Genomic DNA, 13767 nt, shown 5'->3' on the forward strand with positions numbered 1-13767 from the left:
AAAACCCTTAAAGGTACAGGTGATATTGTTCACAATATGCAGGCTTTCCATTGCTCTCGGTGGTTGCACGCTATGAATGTGGAGCTGTTACAATTCACCAACTTTTTTTGACCATGTGGCCATTTTTCACGCACACAAAAAGACACTGGGCTATTAAATGTGTAGAAAGGAAAAATAAACAATGGGACATAAAGCGACAGCTGATTTATCTGAGCTAACTCTGGCCCAGTTTCCTGAAGCAGCTCCTGTATATCCATCTGTCTTTATCTTCTTTGTTCAAGTCTCACTTCGCTGTGCTTATTCAGCTTCCTCCTGCCACACATCAACGGCAGCAATCAGTTAGTGTCCATCACTGCTGATGCACTCTCGTCCTCGGGGTGCTTTATAGCATTCCTGGGAATAGAGCAGGATCGATTTAGGAAATGATAATTTGCTTTGATGGCATTTGATGGGTTTGGGTCCTAGTGGGTTCAATGTTGTTAATGCATGGGTACTGATATTAACAACAGCATTAAATGAACTTTTTAACTGCTTGATCTTTTAAAATGAAACAGAAAAATGAATGACTGAATGAATGATACACATTTCTAATAATCAGTAGTGATTATTAAAGCAACATTGCAAATGTTATTTTTTATCATTAACAGGTCCTTGGGGAAGGTGTATGGGCAGCGAATGCGGTCCAGGTGGGAGCCAGAGCCGAGCAGTATGGTGCGCTCACTCTGAGGGCTGGACCACCCTCCGGACCAACTGCCCACAGAGCGAGCAACCTGATAACCAGCAGACCTGCTTTCGAGTCTGTGAGTTGCACAAAGAGCTTTACGACTGGCAGCTGGGTGCGTGGAACCAGTGTGTACCAGTGTCACTGCGTAACACCGCTGTGACACGGCCAGCTGTGTGCACACGTGGTGAAGAAGGGCTCCAAACACGAGAGGTGGCCTGCATCCAAAAGAGCAATAGTGAGCCTGCAGAGGATACCATCTGCGAATACTTTGAGCCTAAACCACGGCTCGAGCAGGCCTGCCTCATACCGTGCCCACAGGATTGCGTTGTTTCAGAGTTTCTTTCCTGGACTTCATGCTCCAAGACGTGTGGGGTTGGTTTGCAGAGCCGAGTTCGATCTGTCCTTTCTCCACCTCTCTTTGGTGGTTCAGCTTGCCCCAATCTAACCGAGTTCCAAACCTGTCAAGAAGAGTCATGTGAGGATGAGGAGAGCATGTACAGCCTTAGGGTGGGATTCTGGGGGGATTGCACCATGCCCCCTTCACGCCAAGCCAGACATGTAGATGAAGACCAACCTGAAGAGACAGAGAAATCCAAACGTCCGGACAGACCCAGACGTAAAGACCGACCAAATCGTCCAGACAAACCGGATCGTCCAGATCGTCCCAAACGTAAGGACAGACCTAATCGTCCAGACAGACCCAATCGTCCAGACAAACCAAACCGTCCTGACAGACCAAATCGTCCAGACAGACCAAATCGTAAGGAAAGAAAAAGTCATAAGAACAAACTAAATAATCCAGAACTAACTGAGCAAGAGCGACAAACAAGGCAGGAGAGGCAAGCCAAGCGGCGTAAAAACAAGGAGCTGAAGGAAGCTAGAGGAGAACGAGTGAGAGAAAGAACCCGGCTGAAGGATCCAGAAACTCGAGAACTTATTAAGAAGAAGAGGACGAGGAACCGGCTCAACCGACAGGGTGGAAAATTCTGGGATCTGCAAGTGGGCTACCAAACTAGAGAGGTGATGTGTGTGCACAAGAATGGAACCACAGCAGTTATGGGGTTAGTACCATTCATGTATTTGATCCAAAACACAGATTTATTGATTTATAAATTTATTTATTGTCACTATTGGCTTTTGTGTGCTGAAATTCACAGAAAGTCACAGGTTCAGATGGAGAATTGCTTGTTTTAAGGTGTAAGTAAGTGAGTAAATGAGGCTGCAGCACATTCCTGCCATGTACCACACCTCCGGATAGTACTGTGTGTCCAGTATTCAGGACACTAAGGCGTCACTGTGATGAAATATTAAAAACCTACAGCCACTAAGCAAACTCTGTCCAGCGCACTTTATTTTAAAGAAACTGATCCTCATTTTCTAAGAATAAGATCATGAACTGCACAGTTAAACATTTCTAAAAGTCTCATAATTTAAAATGAGTAATTAATACCCAGCAGGAAGTGAAACTTTTGCCCATGTGTCTCTAAACGCCCGCGGGAAGGGAAACAGTTTTAATCATTCTGTGAAAAATGGGGTAGGATGTCTGGTAATTAAAATTCATTGTCATTAGTTAAACATTATCTAAATTGAAATCAGAACTGACTGTTATTGGTGTTGGGATTAGTTTCTTGATAAGGATTTAGTTAAAAACCTAAATCAATGGTAGTGGTCAGTGATAGTCTAGTGAGTCGAGCTTTGGGGTGTCAATCGGAAGATTGTGGGTTTGAATCCTTGCTCTGCCATGCAGCCACTGTTAGGTCTTTGAGCAAGGTCCCTAACACTCTTGGCTTCATGGGTGCCGTACAATGGCTGACCCTGCGCTCTGACCTCAGCTTCCAAACAATCTGGGATATGCTGAAGAAGCCTTTCATTGTTTTTTTGTTTATTGGGATTTTAGCGTCATGTTTTACACTTTGGTTACATTCATGACAGGAACGGTAGTTACTCATTACACAAGATTCATCAGTTCACAAGTTTATATCAAACACAGTCATGGACAATTTAGTGCCTCCAATTCACCTCACTTGCACGTCTTTGGACTGTGTGATGAAACCGGAGCTCCCGGAGGAAACCCACACAGACACGGGGAGAACATGCAAACTCCACACAGAAAGGACCTGGACAGCTCCATCTGGGGATTGAACCCAGGACCTTCTTGCTGTGACCTTATTGTACTTTACAATCTAAAGGAGATGTATTTTATTTACACTTCCAAATTGTTGGGGTTAGTTGTGGATCAACTCTGTATTAATGCCTATGGCTTTGGAATGAAAGGTCCAACATACTTTTTGGCTATTTAATGTATATGTAAAAATTGTTGTAGTTGGTAAAACAATAAATACAAAAATATTTAACAAACAATTAAACAAAAAAACATTTTATGGGATGTCCAGGAAGCTTTTGGTGAGGTGTCCAATTATAATCAATCAATCAATAAAAAGTTAATTTCTTTATAATTTTTCTTCTTTTAGCTGCTCCTGTTTATAGGGTTCACCACAGCAGATCTGGTCCACATACCAGATGTGGCACAGTATTGATTAAATGGTTGATTAATGATTAAAATGATGCTGTATAGAATATATATTTTTATAAGAATTCTACCCTATAGTGCTGTATATTTGTGTAGCAGGAGTCGTTCACTGAAAACTGACCCCTTTCTGTTTTCTTCTACAGCTTGTGTGAGGAACAAGCCCTTCCACTGACGTACCAGGCCTGCGTCATCACCAAGGACTGCGAGGTGACCGAGTGGTCCGAATGGTCATCCTGCTCCAAAGAATGCTATGATCTAAATGGGCCGAAGGGTCAGCGCACACGTGTACGGCATGTTAAGCAGTTCAACGTGGCCGGAGGAGCCGAGTGTCCCAATCTCGACGAGTCTGAGCCGTGTTCACCTCAGGGAGACTCAGTTCCACCATGTGTAGCGTAAGTTCTTCAGGTTCCCTCAATTCTGACATGCTGATGAGTTTAAATTGATTTGCTTTTTTCCTCAAACAAATAACAGTAAGTCCAGAGTCACAGTCTGATATTTACTGTCCTGCTTGACGTTTACAACATTTAGCAGACACTTTTAAATGCAGTAACTTGGGACTGTGACCGAATACAATACAAGCAACAGAGGGCCAAAGGCCTTACTCAGGAACTTCAAAACAAGATTTTGTGATTGTTGGTGTAGAATGTTCTCTAATGTAATTTAACTATGTGGAATGGCCTCCTAATTCCTCATTATTCAATAGAAGCTCCTGAAAGATGAGCTACAACAAAAATCAATAATCTTAAGTAGCTGTCTGAATATTTTTGATCCCAAAGATTAAAAAAAACAACTCCAATTATTTATTCTCAAAAATATTATACAAATCATTGAAGTGTTAATACTGCCATGACTTGACATGTCCCTTAATTGTGTTTATTGTGCTTTTAACTGTACTCTATGGCTAAAAGTATGTAGACACCACTTCTAATGATTTGTGTTTAGCTTTTTCAGTCATAGCCATTGCTAATTTGTAAAACATAATGGAAAAAAATCTGTTATCTATTAAAACTGTGTACAAAGTGTCTAAAAAGTCCAAATATCCATGAAGACATTGTTAATGAGTTTGGACAGGAGAATTCCCAGTGGTTTACCCTGGAACTTCTTAATCTGTTCTTAGATTAAGCCCTGTTCTTAATCTCATCTCATTCAACATCAGTACCTGACCTTGAAAAGTCTGTTTTGAATGAATGGGCACAAACTCCCACAGACATACCCCAAATTCCTGTGTAAAATGTTAACTGAAAAGTGTAGGCTGTTTATTACTACAAAATGGAACTCCATATTACTCCATATTAAAGCCCCTGACTTTGGATTAGTACGGTCAGATGCACTTAATCTTAAATGTAAGTGTTTATTTTGACATTGAAATTGATTCAGGTTTGATATTGCTGCTATAACAGCCACATTTTCCTCTCAGTGGGTTTATTGATATTCTGCCATGCTGAGGTTGTGTTCAGTGCTTAAAGGACAGCAGTTAGGCCTGGTGTTAACAGTGGGTAGAGCAATAAAACCCCTCTCTCTTCATGTGTGTTGTGTGTTTGGGGGTTTGTCCTGTAGATTAAGTGGGAGAAAAACAGGTGAAAGGTTTGACCGAGAGGGTGGGTAGGAAGGGCTGGCATATTGGCGTGCTGCCAGTCTGGATGAGGAGAAGTGATGAATGGGGAGTGCTGGTGAGGACAGGCAAGGTGGTGTCTAATCTGATTCCCGCCACAGATGGCCTGGTCCGAGCTCCATCACTCACTGTCTCACTGGGAGAGTCGTGTGTGTGTGTGTGTCAGTCAAAATTAGCCCCAGTTGGACTGTGCACCCAATGACTTGTGCCATGTGGACCAGTGGTCTGCCAGAGTGTCAAATCCATAAGTGATTTTAGCTCCTCACACCTTTTTTAAGCTTTGGTCATTGAATAATTTAGTCAAATATTCATTTATTTCTTTAAAGTTTAAATACCAGTGACTTAATCTTGCCTTTTACCTCAAATATATTATATATTTATAAAAAATTATAATTATTATATTGATATATTTTTCCTATTATTATTTTTGTATTTTTTAATAATAATAATAATAATAATAATAATTATTATTATTATTATTATACACTATATGGACAAAATCTTCTAATCACTCAATTCATGTGTTTCAGCCACAACAGTTGCTATATTTATAACAGGCATAATAAATCAGTTATATTAAAGAAATGATATGCTTCCAACTTAGCAGCAACAGTTTAAGGAAGGCCCTAAGCCCTATAAAGAAGAAAATGAAGAAAAGCTTGGTTTAAAGAAACTCCACTGGCCTGCACAAAGGCTCTGGATTGAACTAAAACATCACTTAAGCTTTCTTGACTAACATCAGTGCTCAGCCATACAAATCTCTTTTGACTGAATGGGCACACATTTCCACAGACATACTTCAAAGTCTTGTGAGAAGCCTTCTCAGAAGAGAAGATACTCTTCTTACTGAAAAGATCACATTAAGTTTACACTAATTCAGTATCATTAGTTTTTAATATGGGATGACGAACAAGCCAAATAACACCAAAAAAATAAACAGCCCAGGAAGCAGAAACCAGAGCAAAGGAGACAAACTCCTGAAAATATAAGCAAACACTGATGTTGATATGATGGAAGCAACTTAAGCAGCTACTCAATCCACCAGCAAGTTGCAACCCAAAAGCTTAAAAGAAGTAATAATAATAAAAAAAACAGATAACAGCAAGAGAAAGCACAGGAAGTCATGTAACCATATAGAACTTGAAGAAGATGAAAGTGTGGCATCTAAAGACAGCTCTAAAAAAGAAAAGAGAGACAGAATACTGTAGATTCGACCCTGAGCTGAAAAACTAGTACACTTACTGTAAGTGAAGCCAATAATCTTCACTGAGGCTCTGGTAATGCTTTGAAACAAAAATAAGAGAGCTATACTTAGCATTAACCTGTCTGTGTGGTATGGACCTTAATGGATATAATTAAACTAATATATTATTGTTAGTAAAGACCACTGAACATTTTTTTCTGTTTTTGTGCAGTTATGTGTGGAAGACTACAGAGTGGAGCGAATGCAGGGTGGACATGCTGCTCAGCCAGCAGGATCGCAGGAGAGGAAATCAGACAGGATTATGTGGAGGAGGAATCCAGAGCCGTGAAGTGTACTGCATTCAAGCTCCATCAGACTCGCCGTCCAGTCTTAGCTCCCTCAAGAGCAAAGAAGGTAAGATGCACATCAAGTCCCAGCAGGTCAGAGGGGATTCATTCAGATCATGCTGATGTATAGCCACCTTCACCTTCTTTCCAGTATAGCCGCTACCACTCTTCTGGGAAGCCTTTGGTGTACACTCACCATGGCCACTTTTGTACACATGTACAGTTCTGTCAATTATGTGAAGTTGTAAAGGTCCTAAAGCAGCAAAACACCCCTGTACCATCATGCCACCACCACATTTGACTGTTGGTATGATGTTCTTGTTAAAGAACTTTGAGTTCAACGTTGAGAAGCACATTATCCCAAATGACTTTGGGTCATTGACCCCATGACATCCATGTTTTGACACCCCTACTTTGCGTCCACAGAACTGGTTGGGAGTTTTCCAAACTCAGTTACCGGAGTCGTGTTTTTAGCTGCTTTACTTCGACATCTTGGACATTTTGACTAACCGAAAGCTAACTGAATTGCCGTAGGATTGCTAGGACTCCTCATAGTGCAAATTAACCAGTAAACGTGAGGCACTTAAATGCTACGCAAATTAAAAATGTTAAATCGCTAAACACAAACCTTAAATTTTGAATTTCACAGCAAATTGCACATTACACATGATTTTCATGGCTGTAAATTAGGTAGGGCCTTACAAATAACCTAAAAAAGCACCTCTCACACCTCCACACAGTCATTAAATGTGATGTGACATGGCCGGAGAGTGGAGTACCCCATGCTGCGTACTAAAGCTGGTAGCATGCCCACACTCTATTAGAGGGTGACAGAAAAAGCCCCCTGCCATCTGCTCTGAGTGCTGACCCGGTAACCTGGTGCAGCATTTATTAAAATATTCACAGCTGCTCCCAAAGTAAATCTGAAGCAAAGCCACTACTGAGATAAAAAATAAAGAAAAAAATCAATTTGAATGACCGAAACAGTGCGGTTGCTCCTCCTCAGGGTGTGAGACCGGCCTGGCATTGTTGGAGCGCTGCCAGTTTAATAGTGTTACAGGCACCAGGAGGTGACAGTCTTGGCTGATGCAGTAGGACAGTGGCAGACTGGAAAAGTGTTAGTGATAAAGAACTGAAGTTCTGCCAACACACCAGCACTAACAGGCAACTGCACAAAGAATTCTTAGAATACATAAGACTGACTTAGCAGCAGCTTAGAATTAACTGATTTTCACACAAATCTTGATTGTTTTGCTGTAGGACATTCAAGTAAAGGCCAATAGCTGCCACTTTTGGCAGCTATTACATACAACCAGTGTGACAACTGTTGAGCAAAAATTTATGAGTATGTAAAGCTTACTTGACTGTGGACAGGTTTGGTAGCTTTTAATAACTCGGTGACATAAGGTAACAGTTTGGGTTTTCTTCCTAGAAGGGACAAAGGACGTGTCCTTCATGCAATGCATCTTACTCACTCTGCTCTGCTATGTACAATCTGGTCCCACTGTGGTTTACAAGATGTAAAATAAAGGCTCCACAAGGGAGTGTTTGCGTACAAGTTTATTTAAGTATCATTATTTTTCTCCGTGACCCATCTTTTTGGCTTGCGACCTTTAGGTTTGAAACCCTGGTCTATATGACCAAGGGTATAGGGACACCTGACCATGGTCTTGTCGGACATCCTATTTAAAATACATGGGCATGTTTACCCCCATAACAGCCTTCACATTATTGCAAGATTATAAAGTTGGTCTGTGTCATGGACAAAATGTGGGTCGCTTGAAAAAAAAAGTTAAAATAAACTCTGATATAGAGCATGTGGATTATGACACTGTAAAAGTTCGCACACACTGATAAAGGACATGTCCTTTGTCCAGGCTGGGAAGAAAACTCAAACTGTTACCTTATGCCAATGATTAATTAAAAGCTACCGACCTGTCCACAGTCAGTTAAGCTTTACAACCAATGCATCTGTACAATCTGGTCCCACTGTGGTTTACAAGATGTAAAATAAAGCCTCCACAATGGGGCATTCGCGTACAGATTTATTTAAGATTTATTTAATTATCATAATTTTTTTAAGCAACGCAATAAAAAAAAAACCCTGGTCTATATGACCAAAGATATAAGGACACGTAACCATGGTCTTGTTGGAAATACTGTTTAAAAAAACATGGGCATTTTTTGCCACCTTATTCAGAGGTCTTCACATTATTGCAAGATTATGAAGTTGGTCTGTCAGAATTTGCCCCATTGCACCAAAAGAGGCAGTGATGTTGGTAAAGACACCCTGGCTTGCAACTGACCCAAACATGTTTAATGGGGATAGGGTTCCTGTAAAATGGTCAAACTATGTTTATTGCTCAGGAATGGAAGCCTTACCCAAACTGTCTGCACCCATTATTTATTTTATATAATCAATTTTACACACCTGTTAGCAATGGGTGTGGCTAAAACTTGAACTCAAAAACTAAAAGGCGTGTCCGCATACTTATGGTCATAAAGCATATGTGTCGTTACCGCTGAAATATAAAAATTGTGTTTTCATTATCCGAGGATTGCGCTGGCCTCCTGAGCCTTGGTTTTGAACTCCAGAATGAAAGAAGCTCACAGCACTGGAAGTGAAATTCCCATCCAGCTTCCTGCTCTCTGCAGGAGGAATGCAGATTCCCCCCACTACAGGGGAAAAGCAGCTGCTAAGTCAGTCTTTATCTATTAATACACTGCAGACACAGGGAGCCTGAATATGAGCAATGCTGCTGCTGCTGCTGATGTTCCTCCGTTCCACTTCTGGCTGCATTTCCATGCAGTCTCTAATGGAAGTGGCTCCCTGTCGAGGATTCTGTATGACGGCTTTGTTACTGCGCTGCCGCACAGATCGCCGCTGGGAACATGTGGAGTTATTGATGATGTAAAGCAAGGGGAGCTGGCGACGGCGGATTGGCAGAAGTACTGATGGGATATCGGTGCTCTAATTAGGTTGGGGAAGTCTTCAGTGGGTAAAGTGTGAACCATCTGGCCTGCACACGAGTGATGTGGCACCTGAACAAGGTCGAGCTGCAAGGAGAATATCATTAATCAGACTGGGTTAATGGGGAGGTGAGGAGGCGGCAGGAAGGAGGGGTCACAATGAGACAAAACAACAGACAAGCTTTTGTTTTTATTAGAATGATGGCCAGGCCATTACAATGTGGGTTAAAGGTAAATAAAATAAAATAAGATAAAATTTGTGAATTAATGTCCTTTAATGTCCTTTTTAGAAACACTTTTACACAATTTTGAAATTAATGTATAGGTGATCCTCTATATTGGACAGTTTATTTCTTCATACTACTACTACTAATACTAATAGTAACAATACTACTACTACTACTAATAATAATACTAACAATACTACTACTACTACTAATACTAATAATACTAATAATAACAATACCACTACTACTACTACTACTAATAATAATAATAATACTAACAATACTACTACTATTACTACTAATAATACTAATAATAACAATACTTCTACTACTACTACTACTACTAATAATAATACTAACAATACTACTACTAATAATAATAATAATACAAATAACACTACTACTACTACTACTACTACTACCAGTAATAATAATAATAATAACAATACTACTACTACTACTACTATTACTACTACTACCAATAATAATACTAATAATACTTATAACAATATTACTACTACTAATAATAATACTTCTACTACTAATAATAACAATACTACTACTACTACCAATAATAATAATAATACTAATAACAATATTACTACTACTTCTACTACTAATAATAATACTACTAATAATAACAATACTACTACCAATAATAATACTAATACTAATAACAATATTACTACTACTACTAATAATACTACTACTAATAATAATACTACTACCAATAATAATAATATTAATAATAATACCAATACTAATAACAATACTATTACTACTACCAGTAATAATAATAATAATAATACTAATAATAACAATACTAGTACTACTACTACTACTACTACTAATAATAATAATACTAATACTAATAACAATACTCCTACTACTATTACTACTAATAACAATAATAATAATACAACTAATAACAATACTACTACTACTACCAGTAATAATACTAATAATAACAATAATAATACTAATAATAACAATACTAGTACTACTACTACTAATAATAATAATACTAATACTAATACTAATAACAATACTACTACTACTATTACTACTAATAACAATAATAATAATAATAATACAACTAATAACAATACTACTACTACTACTAATACAACTAATAACAATACTACTACTACTAATACAATTAATAACAATACTACTATACTTATACTAATAATAACAATACTACTACTAATAACAATAATAATAAATAATAATAACCAACCTAATAGTTTTAATTGTGCTCTATTTCTTACATAGCAGTATAACATGCATATTTAAATGTACCTGAGAGTAAATGCACTATAGCAATAATTACAATTTAGTATAGTAGTACAATTTAAAGAAGTACAATTTAGTATTCATACAATAACAATTTTGAGAATGCTTAGTATTAATAGTGCACCAGAGTGCTAATACACACTCTCCCCTCCACCCCACACATTACATGCACACACACACACACACACCTGCAGTCATTTTAAGAAGAAGCTCAATTAAAGCGCACACCTTTTTGACCACCCTCAGTAATTTGCATGCCAATGAGCTGCAGATCTGTCACAGTGCAATCCATCAGTGCTGTGACCTTGCTGAAAGTCACCTACTGCTGAGATGCACACACACGCACACACACATCTGAATATATTGGATGGTCACAGAGGATGCTTGGAAAAAATTAAGCTTTGAGTCTACACATAAACCAGTGGGAGGATGACGACCACTGAGCAAGTTTACAAGATGGCCAGAAAAGAAAAGCAGCTACTGAACCACATTAAGTCCCGCAAGTTACGTTACTTGGGTGTGTGATGGGTCATCCACATGACAACAGTGTTATGACAGGGCTTGTAGAAGGACTGTAGCCCAAACCGTATCTCAAGTGCCACATGGTGTGTAACTACACTATTAGTAGTGCAGTTGAGGTGTGGTTTGGAACACAGCCTATTTCATTCAGTGCTGTTTTTGTGCCATGCCATGAATAGGCAGAGATGGGTTTATGACAAAGTTTGGCCTTATTTCCCACCCACATTTAAGCCAATTTTTTTTTTTAATTTACATTAACATTAGCTACCTGAGCTGAAGTTGGAACCCAGGTCCTCAGGACCATGGATTGGTGCATCACCCACACTACCTCACCAACTTGCTGTTTAATTGTTTTATATAACTACAAATGATAAAAATATTGATTTAGTTGCACTATTTTAACAGTAGCTGCAAAAACATCAAGTCTTGAATTTTATGTCCAGGACTGAAGTTCTGCATCACAAATAAAGCTTGTATTTCTCCACAGTGTTCCGGCCAGTGGACAGTGACCTGTGTTCAGGAGTTCCACCCAACACCAGTCAGCTTTGTCACATCCCATGTCCAGTGGAGTGTGAGGTCTCTTCGTGGAGTGCCTGGGGACCCTGCACCTTTGAAAACTGTCAGGACCACAGCTCCAAAAAAGGTGGATGTTACTCTATAGATATGTTGCTATAATGTCTGCAAATCTGCTGATACTTTATTCACACTTATGACTTTTTGGACTAAACCGTTGTACTATATATATACACTCAGAAAAAAGTTTGTGAACCCCTAGAAATCACGTTTTAAATGTAAACCTCTGCAATGTACAATTACAATTTAGATGACATTGGAGTCTTGAGTTAAGTAGATGTGCCCTGTCATGTAAATCACTGACTTTTTGAATCTGCACTTCTCAATAAAGATTTCCTAATAAAAAATCTAGGTGTTTATTCTAAAACAAGACCACTGGTCTACAGATTAGAAAAATTTAGTACAGTAGCTGCTCTCATTCCAAAACCATGGGCAATAATATGCACATATAATAATTGCCTACCAGTGCAGTTATACCATCTCTCAGAGTTCCTCCCTCTTACAGTTTCTTTAATGTTAACGTCATCATTGTTTTATAGGCAGGATTCGTACTCGACCACATAACAAATCAAAGCAGAAACCTAAAATTCCAGTGGTTTCTCACATTTCGTCTTACATCTATACATTGTATTGTACCTGACTCTTGAAGTTCCCTTTTACTGTTACACGCTGTGTGTCTACTAAGCCGCTTCACCTCTGAATATAGATCGTTATCTGTCCATCTCACCATCATGAGTTTATCAGCAGCTATAAAACCAGAATGCATTTCCACAAAAGCTTATGTGATAGTCTGGTGGAAATGGAGACAGGGAAAGAAAAAAAACATCCAGTGGCAGAAGTAGATCTAGACAGAGTTTTAAGAGCCTTTAGGGTCCATCCTTTAAGGCTATTGTGTGATAAATGGAGACCCAGTGGAAGCGGTGTGCTATTTTGATAGTGCTGATAGTCTGACATAGAACCTGGTGAGACCTCTGCTATGTTTAATGTGTATTTTCTCTCCGCTAATGATGTGACTCAGACTTATACAGAGGGAGCAAGTTCTCTCCCATGTATCTTAATGATGGATTCTCTCTATCTTCTTGTGTTTCATTGACGCCCACTCTGTAGTGGGTACAGCACACTCGGGTGGAGGCACGCACCAGTGATTTTGCATTGATCACTGAGGAAGCTGTAGGATAAGCTTGGCACGCAGGGTACATTTGTCATTTAAATGGGACAATTGTCTAAAAGCATTTGTCGGCTTTTAGAGTGGCTTTCTGAGTGTCATACACTGTTATGACTTTTATGTCTCATGACTTTAAACACATAAATGTATAAGTGTTATGTTATTGTCACTAGTAGTTATTCATGGTTATACCGGCGGACGTCAAGTCATATGGTAACCTGAGTAATCCTTATTTATGATGTACTTATACAAGTGACAACATAAAAATGATGATCAATATGCTGGTATTGATTTTATTAGCGTTCCTGAGGCTCAATGACTTAAAGATGGACTTAAAGATGGACTTAAAAATGGAAAGAATAGAATTTAGTATTTGCCAAAATTTTAGAAACTGGAACCAAAGTCCAAAATGAAACATATTTTTATTCCACTTTCTTTGTGATGAGTTTATTCTATGTATAGTATAAACCACCTACCCTACATTAATGGCTTACCAGTCAAATCTATGGCATCCAAATTGTTCACTTGTTCTACTGTGTAATTATGACAAATGACTCAATTTATTACCTAATAAATCTATTTGTTTATAAACTAATTGGAAGAATTTTTTGGCTCTGTGAT

General features: G+C 38.7%; 1 protein-coding gene across 1 annotated transcript in view; it reads left to right on the forward strand.

The window, feature by feature from the left end:
- The window catches only part of thsd7aa (thrombospondin, type I, domain containing 7Aa), a 101466-nt gene that overhangs the window by 36801 nt on the left and 50898 nt on the right, over window positions 1-13767 (forward strand). Inside the window, exons 2-5 of the mRNA XM_062989743.1 lie at window positions 648-1785; window positions 3398-3646; window positions 6282-6463; window positions 11896-12051. Of these exons, the coding sequence (XP_062845813.1) occupies window positions 648-1785; window positions 3398-3646; window positions 6282-6463; window positions 11896-12051 (1725 nt within the window). The remainder of the gene's footprint in view (window positions 1-647; window positions 1786-3397; window positions 3647-6281; window positions 6464-11895; window positions 12052-13767) is intronic.

This window comes from Trichomycterus rosablanca, chromosome 2, assembly GCF_030014385.1.
Source record: "Trichomycterus rosablanca isolate fTriRos1 chromosome 2, fTriRos1.hap1, whole genome shotgun sequence".
NCBI classification, from domain to species: domain Eukaryota; kingdom Metazoa; phylum Chordata; class Actinopteri; order Siluriformes; family Trichomycteridae; genus Trichomycterus; species Trichomycterus rosablanca.